General features: G+C 45.4%; 1 protein-coding gene across 1 annotated transcript; it reads right to left on the bottom strand.

Annotated features, from left to right (window-relative positions):
• Positions 1-1,093: 1,093 nt before the first annotated feature.
• On the bottom strand, positions 1,094-3,993 carry LOC144106202 (zinc finger protein 711-like). The gene is made up of 2 exons (XM_077638941.1): positions 3,913-3,993; positions 1,094-1,659 (listed from the first exon to the last, which is right to left on the bottom strand). Exons 1-2 carry the CDS (start codon positions 3,990-3,992, stop codon positions 1,182-1,184), a joined length of 558 nt encoding a protein of 185 aa, XP_077495067.1. The 5' UTR covers position 3,993; the 3' UTR covers positions 1,094-1,181.
• Positions 3,994-15,743: the final 11,750 nt, after the last annotated feature.

The following is a 15,743-nucleotide window of genomic DNA, read 5'->3' as shown; positions in this document are numbered from 1 at the left end:
ACCAGGGACCCCAAACAGGGGGGTCAAGAGGGGCAGTCACCGCCAACACTTTTCTACAACAGGCAGTGCCCGCCTGCCCCCTGGCTCCAATTTCTTTCACTTTGATCTGATTTCTTACAATTGAAACACTTCAGTTCTAGGAATCTTTTCATGCAAAGCACAGCGGGGCTGAACTATTTGGTTTAGTAGCCAGTTGTGGAAATTTCGAATATAAATAACTTAAAGCAGTCATGTCCGAACAAAAGTAGACTGCCTGCAGCGTGTACATTATCAAAATTAGCAGAATTTAAAGAAATTATGCACAAACTTCAAAAGCGACTGATCACTCCTTGTGCGTAATCCTTCTCGTCTATAAAACGTCCCATTCCACTTCATTTTATATTGCAGTGAACATTTGCCCTGTTTGTGCGTTCGCACTCAGAACCACTGGCACACGGCTTTATCATTTTGTTTTTGACACCAGATGCGATCAGACTTATCTCCATTGATATTGGCTATGTGCGAATCCTTCCACATTTTCCCAGATTGTTGTAGTTGGCTTTGGTGCTTTATCACGAAGGTTCGTTGCCTTGTTTAAATTGAGCGCTTAAAAAAATTCAAGCATTCAGTTCATTGCCCGCCGAGCATGCTTGTGCGTATCGCCGCAGTCGAGTCATTTAGTTCTTAGTGGGCGCGAGTCAGACCTTTAAACGGTTTCTTTTGAAGCCTTTTTATCTGTATTCCTGACTGCTGGAGTGTCATAACCACATCCTTAAAGTTTGCATCAACCTTTGAACATTGAAAAATGAAAATTATTAAAAATGTGTGCAACTGAGCATCAAATAAACATCAAAATAAGCTCGATGTCTTGCCTCCCCCAACTCAAAACCAAGTTCCGGAGTCCCTGGAAGGCTACACATATAACCTTCCCTTCATTGTCAAGACAAGCTCACATCGTGTGATATCACATTCCGGGGCGTTGTTTACCCCTTCGTCTTTTCCATTACAGTTTGACTTCGTTTTGCTTTTCATTTGAGGCATGGATACGTAAAGTGTATGTAAAAAAAGTTATTTATTCAGTACAGAACCCTGCATCGCGCTACATCTCGCTACATCGCCGACGCATCTTGTGCTGCCTCTTTACGTGGTCGACCTTGACCTGGTTTCACTGCTTGCTGGGGTAGTGCAACTCCCGTAAGCTTCTACGGTGCCGGCGCTGACGCGTCTTGCGCTATTACTTTACGTGGTCTACCTCGGCCCCGCTTCACTCCTACTTGCAGCTGCGTACCCTCCACTGTGTTTCGCGGTCGTACCTTTGGCGCAGTTCCGTCGGCCATTAAGCGTGGCCGTCCTCGTCCCCGCTTGAATCCTTCTTTACCCTCCGTCGTGCCCAGCGGCTTGCAGGTGTGGCGCCTGAGCTTCGTGACGTCCTCGGCACCAGCCCCGCACCGCGGGCAGGTCAGCGGGTACCGGCGGGAGTGTATGACCTGCTCGTGCCTCCTTGCATGGACGCGTTGCCTGAACCTCTTGCTACACTGGCCGCACTCGTAGGGCTTATCACCACTATGGATCATCATGTGAAGCTTGAGATTGTCCGGCCGGGAGAACCTCTTCTGACACAAATGGCACACGGACTCTCGCCTGTCAACGTGGGTACGCTCATGCCTGATGATATCAACCCTGCGTACATGAAGGGTAAGGATAAGGAGAATCACCACACGACTACGAATATTTTCTCCGGATGCCTCCTTTAGTAGACACCTTTAGCATAGCATGTACCATGTTACCGTTACCGGTACCGTTCCGTAGTACCTGGAGCCCGCGCAGCCAGTACACATTCGACATCACCCTGACAGCGCCAGGAGGCACCAGGTTTCGGGCAACTGCGCGTGCGCATGCAGCATCAGGAGCAATCAGCGCGCGCTAACCAGTGGTGGGCTGTCTTCCGGAACTTCGCAAAGGAAAACGCGGGACACAGTAGGCTAAAGGTATCAAGTTATGTGAGCACATCTCTTTCAAGGTTATGATTTTGCCAGTGACGATCGCACCTTAAATTTATATTCCTGCCGCTGGTGTTAGTCGCATCTTTTCCTGCTTCTGACGCATCTCTTCCGCATGAGCGAACGTCTCACGCTAACTTTATTTCCTCCCCTGTTGACGTTTCCTTCCTATGTCCTCGCTAAGGAAACCTCGGTTGACCCATACTTCGGTTGTAATGTGAGCGACTTAACAGTAATGCTTGATAATCAGGCTTATTGAGGAGCGTCTGAGGTACCACTGCTCAGTTCAGCTCTGAAAGTATTGAAACAAGCACGCGCAAAGTCACACTCAATTCTTTGCATCCATAAAGTTCAGCGCTTATGAGGCGCAGGCCACGAGGCGACCAGAAGTGGTGGGCGGCTCGTCAACTTGCGCCAGTCCTCGAGAGAGGCCGCTACCAAAAGCACCTGCCGGGCCATTTCCTACACGGGAGATTCGCTCAATTCTGACATCGCAGCAGCGGCATCACAGTGCCGATTTCTACACTGGGGAGGCAGCAAACAACGGCCGCGGTTATAACTAACACTCGCTTATTACGAAATAAGGTGCCGCTACCGTAAAAGTGTGTGTAAGAGGAGTGGCACTGCGTCTCAGATATAACGAACGACTGCCGCCGTGCAACTCGGTTAGGTCGAACAAAGATTCGCCGTGGACTCGGCAGCTGTATATAAAACTCGCACTTCCCGCTACCGCAGATGGCGAATAATGCCACCCGGCCCTGGTTACGTTGCTCTGAAGAGAACATCGGGACCTTGAAAAGTAACAAAAGGCAGCACTAAAACTACGCAAACTCGCCCGCGAGGCGTGCCGACGGGTTAAGGCATACAACGGTGATCACTGGATAAGGGTGTGCCAGCTGGGCAAACCTCTAAAGTGCAAGTGAGATTAGAGCGTGGTCGGCGATCAAATAAAGGTAGCGATTAGAGAAGTTTGAGTAGCAATCACTTGTCATGCCTGGCTTGCCCAGCAGATCACGTGGCAAGTGTCACCAGCCCAATCTGCTCTTCACAATCTGCGCTGCCACCGGATGTAGACAACGCCCAGGCAGGCTCTGCAGTTAACACGTTCTGCGCCTTCTTGCGCTAGCTTCAGGGCCGCATGGACCCAGCCATGGCAGACGACTGTGACGCACGTGCTGTTTGTGGCAACGTGTCGTTATTGGGCAGCTGGCCGGAACGGGTGACTTCGTTAACGCCGACATCACTGAACCACGAACGATAAAGCATTGTAAGTAAAGTACGAGCACTCCCAGACTTTCAGGAACATTATGAAGACCACGACGTGGAGTCGTATTTCCACCTGCCTTGAACGCTTACCTTAATTAGTTATGTAACGTCCCTAAAGCAGTTTGTTGCCGGCAAGGTTCTCGGCGGGGTGAATAATGACCACCGTGGATAGCTTGGAAAAGCTATAGGGCCTTAATAAGGCTTTTCAAGTATGAGACGCCCATTACTCCCTAACTCAATTTTTCAAACATAAGTATTGTTTCTCTGATTTTAAAATTTGGGTGTAATAGGAGGAGTTCACTTTCAACGAACATCGAATACAACGCACGCTATCAGTGCGACCGTCAGGCTCGTTTAGACTGTAATCGTTGGCTTACTGGAAAAAGCGGGCAGTGTTTCCTGATGGGAAAAGAATACGAAGCCTGCAAAAAAGCGCGAAGGGACACTTTCGAGTACGCTACTGCTACTAGTCTTGCTGGTGACTGCGTCGTGTTCTGTTCTTAAATCGTGGCATTCAAGCATTTATTGCGTACTATTTAGGCAACTTCACGATTTCTGCTTTTTAAAAATATTTATGGCTTCAAAAGATTCCTCATCAGCAAAAGGACATCTCTCCAGTTCACTAGTCACGATGGCGTCAAGCAAGGAACGGCACTGTAAGACCTACTTGCGAGTGCTCGTGTAGGAGCAGTGCGTGCAGTTGTGGATTCCCTCCATGCTATTCCAGTGTTTCCACCGGGTATGCATTTCCATGTTGTACTGCTTGGTGAAGAGGTCGCCGCACTTCTCAAAGGCGAGAAACAGGCTGTGCAAAGGAATGATATTGAGGTCCTCTGAAAAAGAACCGAGCAGTGGGAGGAGCGAATGAGCACATGTGGAGTGAAGAACTGCCCAGATAATTCAGTGTTCTTTATGTGTACCGTGGCAGAGAGGAACGGGCCAGCAGTAGCACTTTTTCACATTAGTTTATTTGTATCAATTAGGTGCATGGTAGAGTTCTTGTGATAGTAATAGATTAGTAGGTCATATTAATTATTTTTCTCATTCGCAAAACCAAGGCAGTGCAATGGTACTAGTCCACACAGATCGGTGAATAGGTAATATAAACCTTAAATTTAAAAAGACGGTACCTTTTCTGGAAGTGCTATTGACTAGATTCGCATCGGTCTACAAGCACCAGAAGAGTTCCCTCACAATGCTAATGTCATTTTCATACACTAAACATATATACATAAAAAACAAGCACCCATGCAATTTTATCCACAGTTTAATCTCCCTGCTTATTTGGCAATGTGTCACCTTTCCTTCAACTTTCGCCCAGATATCCTTGCACAGAGAGGTCCGCCATCTATGCTGACATTGAAATTGTTCATAATATGCCATAATCTAATTAGCTTAGACTTGAAGACAGAAAGGAAGAAGATAGTGAAGAAGTTCATTAACGAGTTAGCAGTAAGAGGTAAAATAGAGTAATTGAGGATATCGCTGCAAAACCCATATTCAGTTTAACTCAGGATGGCGATCTTAATTTGCATACAATGATGTATAAATTGACAGATGTCGTTGCGCAGTGCACAGTAAAAACAGGCGGTAGGACGGTTCGACAGGATACCGGCAAGCTATCTCATGAGACAAAAGGTCTGATTAAGAAACGTCAAACCATGAGGGGAACTAACCCTACAGACAGAATATAACTAGCAGAGCTAGCGAAGTTAATAAACAAGCGCACGGTTACCGGCATAACGAAGCTCAATATGGAGACAATCGCGCATGCTCTAAAGAATGGAGGCAGCCTAAAAGTGGTTAAGAGGAAACGCATTATTGCTAACGTACTATACCTGCAATCTATCTCTCACCTCTTCAAGAGTTCAATATACTCGAGTTAGCGAGCTGTACAAGTTTAGGTTATCACGAGACTATTATATTAGTCAAAAGCATAGAATCCATACCCTTACCGACATTGCCTGACAACGCTTAGCCGATTCAGTATACTCTACCACGTCTGCCCCATTTTGGAAAATATCTACCTGCCGGACTAATTACCGTCGACAAATGCTGCATGATCTGTTACCACGTATGTTGATTGACTATATAATTCAAGGTATCGACATTAATAAACTGCAGCTTTCTGAAATCATTGCCATGTTCATACGCTGAATCTTTATTATTTTGTGTAGCATATGATCAGCGCTCAATTCGTGCCATGTGATGAAGTTTATTTTGATAAGTTGAATGTTTGTACCACTAACTATGGTTTCATTTTCATTGCTTTACGTTTTGCTTTATACTGACAGAGCTAGCTGCGTCCTAGGACATTGCTTTTTGTGCGTTTCTCGCTGCTGCCACTGCTTGATAAGTTGGGCCAAATACAACTCAAGCCATGCTTGAACGGCTTTTCCCTTGGCTCGTTTTTCACTGTATAGTGAGAAAAAATAAATAAAGAATGAAAGAGAACAGGAGGGCAATGACATTAGCAACATGGATACGCAAAACAGTTCTATAAAAATCGGTACAGTAGGCAATGAAATCCGAAACATCAATGAGAGAGACAGTATCCCACACCACTGCGTCATCCTGCCAGTGACGAGAGAGGAAGTAAAGAAAGCCTAAAGAGCAATGGGAAAGGAAAAGGCAGGTGGGGAGGATCAGGTGACAGCAGATCTGCTGACGACCGGAGGAGAGATCATGCTAGAAAAACTAGCCACCCCGTATACGCAATGTCTTATGACCTCGACCGTACCAGAAGCAAGTTTTATCTTAAATCATCAAAAATGAGAGCACAAGGACTTGTAAAATTACAGGCCGATCAGCTTACTATCCGTTGCCTGCAAGATATTTACTAAGGTAATCACTAATAAAGTCGGGTACACCTTAGACTTCAATCAACCAAACGATCAGGCAGGCTTTTCTAAAGGATACACCCCAATATTTCAGTTTCAAACTATCAATCAGGTGAAATAAAAATGCGCAGAATACAACAAGCACGTATATAAAGCCTTTATTTATTACGAGAAATCGTTTGAGTCGGTGTAAATCTCAGCAGTCATACAGGTACTGCGGACTCTGGGTTTAGAAGAAGGCTAAAAATCGCAAGCGTAGCTGTTGTGTTGGTGAATGACTTATCGTGACAGTAAAAAGCCCAGATCCACTAAAGAAATACTGTTACAATCACACTATTGAATTAATGAAGCAGCCGCAAATAAATATGCAGCTCGAAAAAGCAGAAATTCACTACTGAAGTCGAAATTTAACTGGATGCGGGTCCGAGGAAAATAAAACTTTGGTGAAGGCGCGTAACCCAAACACATGTTTGAAGTTGCGGGGACACGTATATACTGCCGGCCTCAAAAGTTTTCAGCATGCGCTTTGTCGGAAAATAAAAATATTGTTGCGCCACCCCGTGACCCAGCCGTCCTGTAACAGCTAATAACGCGTGATCGTTTGCACACACTTTAAGACATTTCACGTGATTAGCGTCCGTCGCTAGATCCAAATACATTTTCCCGCATAGCTGCATCCCGTAACCTGTAACCTTTTTGTGGCCAATATTACTTGCTACATCCGCTGGCACGAGCCAGAGAAGCTACAAGGCATGCAAGAAATACTGTTGTTTTTCGAACAGATGCATGCATCCCTTAAACGTCTGCCGACGATATCAAAATGTTCTATCCATGTACCAGAAACATTCATCATACTGAAATCTAGATTCCGTCGCTTTGCAGAGAGAAACGATCATCCGCCCTGACCCCGTCCACACCATTAAAGTGTGTTGAGGAACGTCGGTCACGTGATGCGCGGTCGCCGCTGCAGAGGGAAGGCATTCCCTCCGACGTGTGTACGTCACTAGGGACATTCTTTACACCTTCATCAGCAAAGGAGTGCGCGAAAATAACGAATACTGGTTCCTCATTACATATCATAGATGAGCGAACTAAGCAGCTAGCGGCCTTTGCATATTCTTTAATCTAAATACTGCGGTGTCAATAACTATATCCCCTCCTCTATGCAAGCCTCTGTTCAAGTCTAATGTCAATCGCGAATCGCACACTCACGGTTCTCGTCGTGCTGCACTTCCCGAGAGGATGGTTCTTCGGGCAGATTCGGATCGCCGCTCCCAGGAGCCTCCCAGTGGTCCGGAAGCGCATCGGGGGAACTCCAAGGCAGACTTTTTCTGAGAGTCTCACCAAAGGCTTCGATTGCCTACAATAAACGCGCATGGACAATATTGGCAAGAAGTAATGTTTGCTTTCTAGAGATCAGGGAAGGTGATCGCTGGTGCTGAAGGATTATGGTGCAGCGTAGTTTAAGATTTGCTGTTAGACATCATGATGGGCTGCTCTATTCAAAGTGATTGCCAAAAAAACTGCCAAATATGATGGTACAAGAAGAGAGAGGTGTGTCCATCTTTGATCCTCTTTTAGTTCCGTCATTTTCGCGCAATTTTTTTGGCAATTAGAGTTGCAGCCTCTGCATTTAAGGTCAATGAAGTTCCAAGATCTGAAATGGTTTGCCCTGCTTCACAAAGCGCTTCGTACTTGTAGCGTGATATGCGCAGGTTCTACGGGTGACAGAGAAGATTTATAAAACAGGTTAGTGGATAATTCACATTTGATTTCATAGCGGAAATACTTGAAGGAAGAAGGCACATGCATTTCTACCTCTCTCTTCGTTGTTTTGTGATGTCAGCCATCTACCAGCCATCTTTCGATTCTTACACGGTAAAGGTTTTGATAGGAAACATTTCGCTGCGCTTGACAGGGGTGTCTATCTTGCAGTCAAGCATAGCAGTCACGAATCCGCAATATAGCAATATCGAACTCTGCCAGGAGAGCTAGATTCAGTAATTGCGCGCGACAGTTTTGCCAGTTAAAATAAAGGAAAAAAGGAAACTATGGGGACGCTGAAGCCACCTTGAAAGAGGAATGTGATAAGATTATATTGCACATTTAACACTGTTTCTGCTGCAACATCTGTGCGTGTTTGCATCAGCTTCTTTGAAATTGTCGGTGCACCAACCGCCTTATTCGGATTGCTAGCTGCAGATAGCTGTGCTCAAAACATGGTGGTCCCTTTGCGATAACGTCACAAGGTCACCCGACCACTCTTGGTTAAACAACAGATATAATGACATCTATGGCGGATTCCGCTCCTTACCTAAACATTAATGTCATTGCATTGATATTTGGCAGCATATACTCCTTCAATTAACCGACGCCGTCTTCCGCCTTGCGGTGCCAGTGCTCTATTGCTTGGTCAGTTCATTCTGGGCCATGATTGCGCCTTTTAGAAATAGAGAGCACCTGTCAAAGCACTCTATAAAATGTTTCGTAAATGTCCGTGTATGGTTCACTTACCTCCCTCATTACGTCGTCCAATGCTGCGTCAGCACGCGCGACAATTTCTCGTCCGTCGAAAGCTGGAAAAAAGGATTTCAGGCATATTTTTAGATGCCTAACTATTGAAAGGGTAGCAGCTTTGTTGATAAATTACTTATTGTGGCATTAAAAAGGCCAGATCTCTCTAAAAATGCTGTTAAAATCACACTATTGCAGCACTGAAGCGGTGGCAAATATACATGCATCTTGAAAACCCCGAAATTCACAATAGAAAGTGAAAACTTACAGGATGCGTGTCTGAGGAAAATAATACATTGGTTAAGGCACCTGACCCAAAGACATGATTGGAATGTTTTGGGAAAAGTGGCCACAAGAGCTTTCGGCATGCATGTTCTCAGAAAAAACAAATAGCAGAGGCTTATCTCAGCTATGGCAGGATATATGTAGCCAGAGCTGCAGTTCACCTTTGTTACGCATGCTGTCTAGCTTGTTGTTGTGACTGAATGTTAAGAAATTTAGAAGTATTCGGTTAAACACACTGTTTATTTATTCATTCTTTTGACAGATATAAACATTGCCTATGATCGGTAAAGTAACGCGCAGTTGTCTCAATACTGCTTACACAGTATTTAGACTGGTTGGTTTCTCTCAGATACTCAAGGTCAACGGTACTTCTTCATTGTGTAGTCAGAATGCGAGGATCGCTTGCTAAATAAAATCAAACTTTTCCTTTATAATATCGACTAAGAGGACCTTGTTCCCTATTGAAATCACCACACCGAGTCGTATCACCTAAGCGTTTATGCACACAGCCGCATCCACACGACCCTACGCGCGGCCGTGGTGGCTGCAGAGCTCTGACGTCATGCGTCTCGCACCAGCTGCCCTTCTCCGGTTGTGCGCATGCGCATTCACGCGCGGCGCCCGCGGGCTTTGTCGGGCGGGCTGGGCTGCTGGCGCAGCGGCGGCGGCGACTCTGACGTCATGCGCCGCGCCATTCCTGCTCCTCTCCAGTTTCACGCATGCGCACTGTTGGCTTCACCGGATCATGGCGAAATGCTCGACTGGGTAGCGTAGTGTAGCTCTCGCTACAAAATTACTGTTGCGCCGCTGCACGACTCTGCTGCCCAGTATTAGATAATGACGCGTGATCGTTTCATTGCACCTTCAGACATTTCACGCGATTAGCGTACGTCGCTAGATCCAAATAATATTTTGCCGCATAGCCGCCACCCGTAACCTGCACCTTTTGTGGCCGATAGTACAAGCTCCATCTGCTGATACGAGTGGAATGAGTGGCAATTGTTGCTACAAAAAAGTGATTATTTTTTTCAAAAACATGCACCCAGAAAACGTCTGCCGCAGATATCATAACGTTCTAGCCACGTACGGGAACCGTTCTCAATACTGAAAGGAACCTTCCGCCGCTTTCCAGAGAGAAGCGGGCATCCCGCCCCCGACCCCACCCACACTACTAAAGTGTGTTTCATCGGGGCAGCGGTTAGGAACGTTGGTCCCGTGATGCGCAGTCGCCGCTACATGGGGAGGGAATTCCTTCCGACGTGACTACGTCACAGACGACATCCTTGATCCTTTTCCACAACTGAAGCGTGAGCGGAAAGAACGAACACTGCATCCTTATTACGTATTATATATTAGCGAGGCAATCAGCTGTTGAGACCTTTGTATATTCTTTCCTTTCATTACTGCTGTATCAATAACTATATGCACTTATTCATGCAGGCCTGTGTTGCTGTCTTGTATCAATCGCGAATCGTAAACTTACGTTTTTCGTCCCGCTGCTCCTCACAAGATGCCGAGTTTTCGGGAAAATACGGGCCGCCGCTTCCATGAGCCTCCCACTGTTCCAGAAGGATATATTCGGGCGCAGGCGGGCGTCCGCTCTGAGTCTCCTGCGGTCAGGTGACATGCGGATATACTGATTGTTATAGTGAAGTCTTACATTATATAAAAGAAAAAATGCGATCATAAACGGTTTTTCGTTCAAATGTGCTTTTGTCTAGATTTTATGGGTATAAATAATTTTTTTTGAAAACTGTCTTCGGAAAAAAAATCAAAAATGGCGTCTCTGTTCGAACTTGGTGCCAAATGTTCGAAACTACATGAAAACGTAAGGGCGCTAACGAATGGTCTCGAACTATTTTGAAGATGTACTACATGAATCGCAAAGCGACTCGAATACAAGGAAATGCGATCAGCGATCTGAATATTTCGGATATTCGCGAGTCTCTACAGAATACAAATATTCGATGCGGCTAGGCCGCACTAAGCGATGCTAATTACAGTTATGCACTAGAGGGTAAACTTAAAAATAACGAGGAAATTGACTATAATAGCGCCAGTTAATAATTTATCACGCTCGTTTCGTGCCGACCGCGAACATCGCCGCCATAACCGCTTAGAAGCGATCTCTGTAGCTAGCAAAACTATTTTTTATGTCACTTAGTTTACTCGCGAACATCCGGTAGTGAACGTCGTCTCTTCTGTCGTCCGCAATGTCGACCGGCACATTTCATTTTTGCACGACTTTACGATGCGCATAAATACGCAGGCCGGAACTCCGGTTTATATAAAGACGGTTGATGCCTCACCAGTCAGACTGACGGTCGAAAAGAGGCTAAAGGCATTGAATATTCGCGCGCAGAATCTGCAGGCGCAGCAGCAAACACGGCGTTGGATATGCCGCTGCGACGCTTTCGTTACGCCAGCCGAACGCTCACGAGAGATCGTGGGACTTGTCATGGCGAGCTTACCGCCTTAAATAAGATGTTGAAGCTCAAAACACCCATCCGCCGAAATTTTTGTGCAACATATTGAAGTTCAAACTGGACGTCTTCAGATCTGATGGAATGGGTTTGACCCACACAATTTTTTAAGCGAGCGCCGCGGTGGCTCAGTAGATATGGCGTATCGGCGGATGACCCGAAAGACGTGAGTTTGATCCCGGCCGCGGAGGTGGAATTTATTTAGAGGCGCAATTGTAGATGCCCGTGTACTGTGCGATGTCAGCGCATGAAAAAAATCCCAGGTGGTCGAAATTTCTGGAGCGCTTTACTACGGCGTCCCTCATTTCCTCAGCCTCCTTGAGACGTTAAACCGATATAAATCTAATATAAAAGAAACTTTATTAAGCTTTAACCACCAGTCGAGGCCATCAGGTTAACCATGCAACGCACTTCAAGGTAAAAGAGAGTGTGAAGACGAAATGTTGTCCTCACCTCATTGGGCTCGACGGCCTTGGCTTCATCTTGTCTACTGGCAACACCTTGGACGAAATGCATAAGGACATGAATAAGGTGTGGTAAAAATCGCAGACGCAAATTCTAAATGTCAGATGCTTACACGAAGCTGTTTGCACTAATCACACCCGTGAATTTATCAGCTCTAATGACAAAATTCGGCCCCTCGTGTTATGAACGCGTCAAGCGCACCACCATCTGTTGATGGGCCGAGGTCGTTGCAACATTACGGAGCTATATCTGTCATTCCTATATCGCGGTCGTTAGGGCAGGATTTGTTAGCTGCTAAAGCATGCCTTCCTGAGGCCATTTTTATGCGATAAATTTAGAAGCCTAAAAAAATGCGCCCTCGGTCTTAAAGTTCGCTGACTAGCTGTGTAAAAGTGGTGTCACCGGGCCGGATGTTGGCATTGGCTGGACAGAAGTGACGTCACTACACTAGAAATTACGCCACTGCCGATAGAGGCATCACCTAACGCCATCACATTATCAACACTATGTGATTAGGGGTCGCTGTGAATTATTTTTTACACAATGCTGCAGACATTTTAACCGCGTCCAGGAAGGAAGGGTACAGAACAGAAAGAAATTGTTCACATCTGCCATCACAGCAAGGCTTTGAATAACGGTAAAAGACCTGCTTACACAATGTAAAGGGGAAGGCCACGTTAAAATAGGCACAAAAAATAAAATATAAAAATTTCCTTGATAATATTCTGAAGGATCTTTTCATTACCTAACTTTTAAAATGAAAATATTCTACTTCCTAAGCGTTCATAGAAAAAGCAAAACGAATGATTTTATTGTGCAAAGTTTGAGGTTACGCTTTACTTGAGCTGATGGCAAGCGCTGTATAAAAACTGAATGAAGCGAATGGGGGACCTATGCGTTTTGTCATTTATTAGCTGATAGGAGATCTTTACAACAAAGACTAATAGGTTTATTTTGAGTTTTTGCCAGTGATAAATTTGGGGATCCAGTTGGGGATCCGTCGGCTTAACACAGATACGCCTGAAGATTAGCTCAATACTGCACAAGCCCACTAGCCGCCACGAACCACGGACAATCCTTCACGAAACAAACGGTGTCTAGACATACTTTTCTAAAACTGCTGTACTGAGGCAGTTAAAAGCATTGCGCTTGAAAAGCAGTGGGCGTAAACTCATGGCTACCAGCTTTTGTTTCTCTGTGCGAGTGGTTATATGCTGCTTGTGCTGGAGGCCCAGTCTTCGCCTCAAAACACAGCAATTCTAGTAAAGATGCCCAAAGAAGTAACTGCGCGCACACAACTCGAGCTTTCAGTGTCCATTACCGATAATACTATATAGCTGCTAACAATTACCACAGTATTCCGGGAGGGCACCATGCTCATTGGTGCTCAAGCGCAGATTTTTTATGCCTTGCGAGAGTGCCCTATACGCATCGCCGGCGATGAAGAGTGCCTTTCTTTTGATGCTTTCATTGCTGGCATCTCCTTGGAGTCGATGTGCTAGAAAATATAGGTTTATGAATAGATATTAGGCTCTGTTGCGCATTATAACCGAGTTTATGGTTAGTCCTCTATTACATCCACCTTGCCTGAAAACATGGAATATCGTGACCGCTGTTGTTACAAGCACATCTTCCTATTGATCAGCTCAAGTATATGAAGTACACAGGAATTAAGGATGTCACGTCACATAATATTGACAATTTTTGTTTTGCAGCCAGCCAAGCAAGTGAGCCTGTTCTATCCTGTTTTTTTTCGACCCAATAATACAAAATGCATGAATCTAAACGCTGATCTGACCGTCACGCCACGTAGAATAGAGAGAAGGAAGGTCAAAAAATGTACAAAAGAGGAGAAGATATATAGAAGATAGGAGAAGGAGGCGCTGCGTTGCAGCACGTGTGGCGGATGATACAAGCTGCGGGACCAGTGTTTTTGGCTAGCAGTCAGAGATTATAGTGACCTTCCGCAATAGTACTGACAATGATTACGCTGACGGTGATGATCTATATGATCGTTAACAATATGTGTAAGATTACTATGTAGACTAAGTCAACGATTATGGGGTTTGAAAACAAGCGTTTTGCTATTACCTCTTGCTTTTTTAGCCCCTTCATAGACAACGCAAAGCAATCAGCGATTATCGGGTTATATGTTTCAAAAACAAGCTGACTAAATTTCCTCCTTTGACAATAGCCGGCTCAATAAATCTGGCGACGAGCACTAAATGCGTTCATTAAAAACATAACGCGTGTTCCTCATGGGAAAATAACTCAGAAACGATGGGCTGCAGGCCTCCTTACGCGCATGCGATGCAACCACACAAGGGCTGCGGCCTGGAGTACCAGGAGGAGAGCGTTTCGTCAGCCGCACTATTGGGTTCTGACACCGATTTGCTAGTAGCGACGAGGAGGAGAGTTCTTGGAGGATGCAACTCCTCGCCCAACGGAAGTTCAATGCGTCATGCGGGTTTGTGGTTCTCAATGGCATTGGTTTAATCCCTCATTTCAATACGAAGCCTTCACATGACATTACGTCAGAGGGCTTGCTGCTACGGCGGCTATATTTATCAACCGCTGGGCTGCCCCGCGAGTTTCGACATTCCAATAAACATGCGTGGGCTGCGACCGACTCCTATCTTCTTTTAAATCTGTAACGTTAAGACGCTTGATTAGTGGAGAACCCTGCCTTGTAGTTGGCGGTGACGGGTTCAGAAAATCCGGATTGGTCGAGAAGTCCGCGAAGAAGGGGCCGCTGGATTTAAAACGAATAAAGAAAGAGAAAGGCAGGGAAGTAAACTAGGCAGCGCACGGTATGCCACCCTACACGTGGGAAGGAGAAAGGAGGAAGAGGTAGAAAGGGAGAGAACAAAGGAAGATTCTCACTTTTCCGCATGTCCGACGAATAAAAAATTTGATAAAGGTGATCATAAGGTCGCAACATTACTCAAGCATCATTAGGACGAGTAGGACTGCACATTTAAAAAAAACAATTGGGTAATTATATGGTAATCAAACCTGCGACCCTTGGTTCGCAAATCAGACATGTTGTTGCTAAGCCAATGAGGCACTTTTTTTTCTTTATTGCATGGAAATAGATCCGAAAACAAAAGTCTAATCATGCTTGCGCCCCAAAACATCAGGCCACAATACACCTGCACGACCCCACCTTCCAAAACATAAAAAAATCTGGGAGGAATATACATGCATCCAGAAAGGGGAGCCAGCTAGGCGGCTCCTCCAGGGTAGCAATACTCCCCGCACCAAAGTGCACTGCTCACGAAACAAAGATTTCGGAGACCATGGTGATTCGGTGCGGCGGTCCATCAAGCTGCCTTTCCTACGACTAAACGGTCCTAGCAAAATAATGAGATCACATGGCACAACACAGTTTTTCTACATAGGCAAAAACGGACACTGTATGCTGTGATGTCGACGTCCTTCTTAATTGTTATTTGTAATATGTCCCAGAAAAACATAGCATCAATGCACAGGATAAAACAATGGCCAAATGCCTCTGGTGCATTGCACAGGCAGCAATTCACCGTCCATGGCGCAAGCATCTCCTTTGCATGAAGTCATGCCTTCCTAGGCAGCATGTGTTCTGTTTAAAGAATATTTTTACACCAGAATTAATGCACATTCGCAAACACGTTCTAAAACACGGGCGTCAAGAAACTCCAGAAAAGGTTGCTGATACAACGGTACAGGACACAAATACTCTGTAAATGCCTGAATAATCTGCCTTCATGAAAGGATATACAAGTAGACTAAAGAAATGCGCACAGTGAGGAAATTGAGTTGTCTAACTTCCTTAAGGTATCTTTATAAAGGCCCCTCACGAGTTCGTCCAATCGGTGCCAATAGAAAAGGCAAATCAACATAGGGACGCCTGATAAGCACAGCTACTAAAA

The sequence above is a fragment of the Amblyomma americanum genome, chromosome 1, assembly GCF_052857255.1.
Source record: "Amblyomma americanum isolate KBUSLIRL-KWMA chromosome 1, ASM5285725v1, whole genome shotgun sequence".
NCBI lineage: Eukaryota > Metazoa > Arthropoda > Arachnida > Ixodida > Ixodidae > Amblyomma > Amblyomma americanum.
This window is presented reverse-complemented; position numbering and strand designations above follow the sequence as displayed.

Bases quoted from the DNA above. Each gene is read 5' to 3' on its own strand.
- LOC144106202 (XM_077638941.1), bottom strand. From the start codon at position 3,992: ATGCATACCCGGTGGAAACACTGGAATAGCATGGAGGGAATCCACAAC. The intron at 1,660-3,912 runs GTAGGTCTTACA...TCATGTACGCAG, and splicing joins TCCTACACGAGCACTCGCAA to GGTTGATATCATCAGGCATG.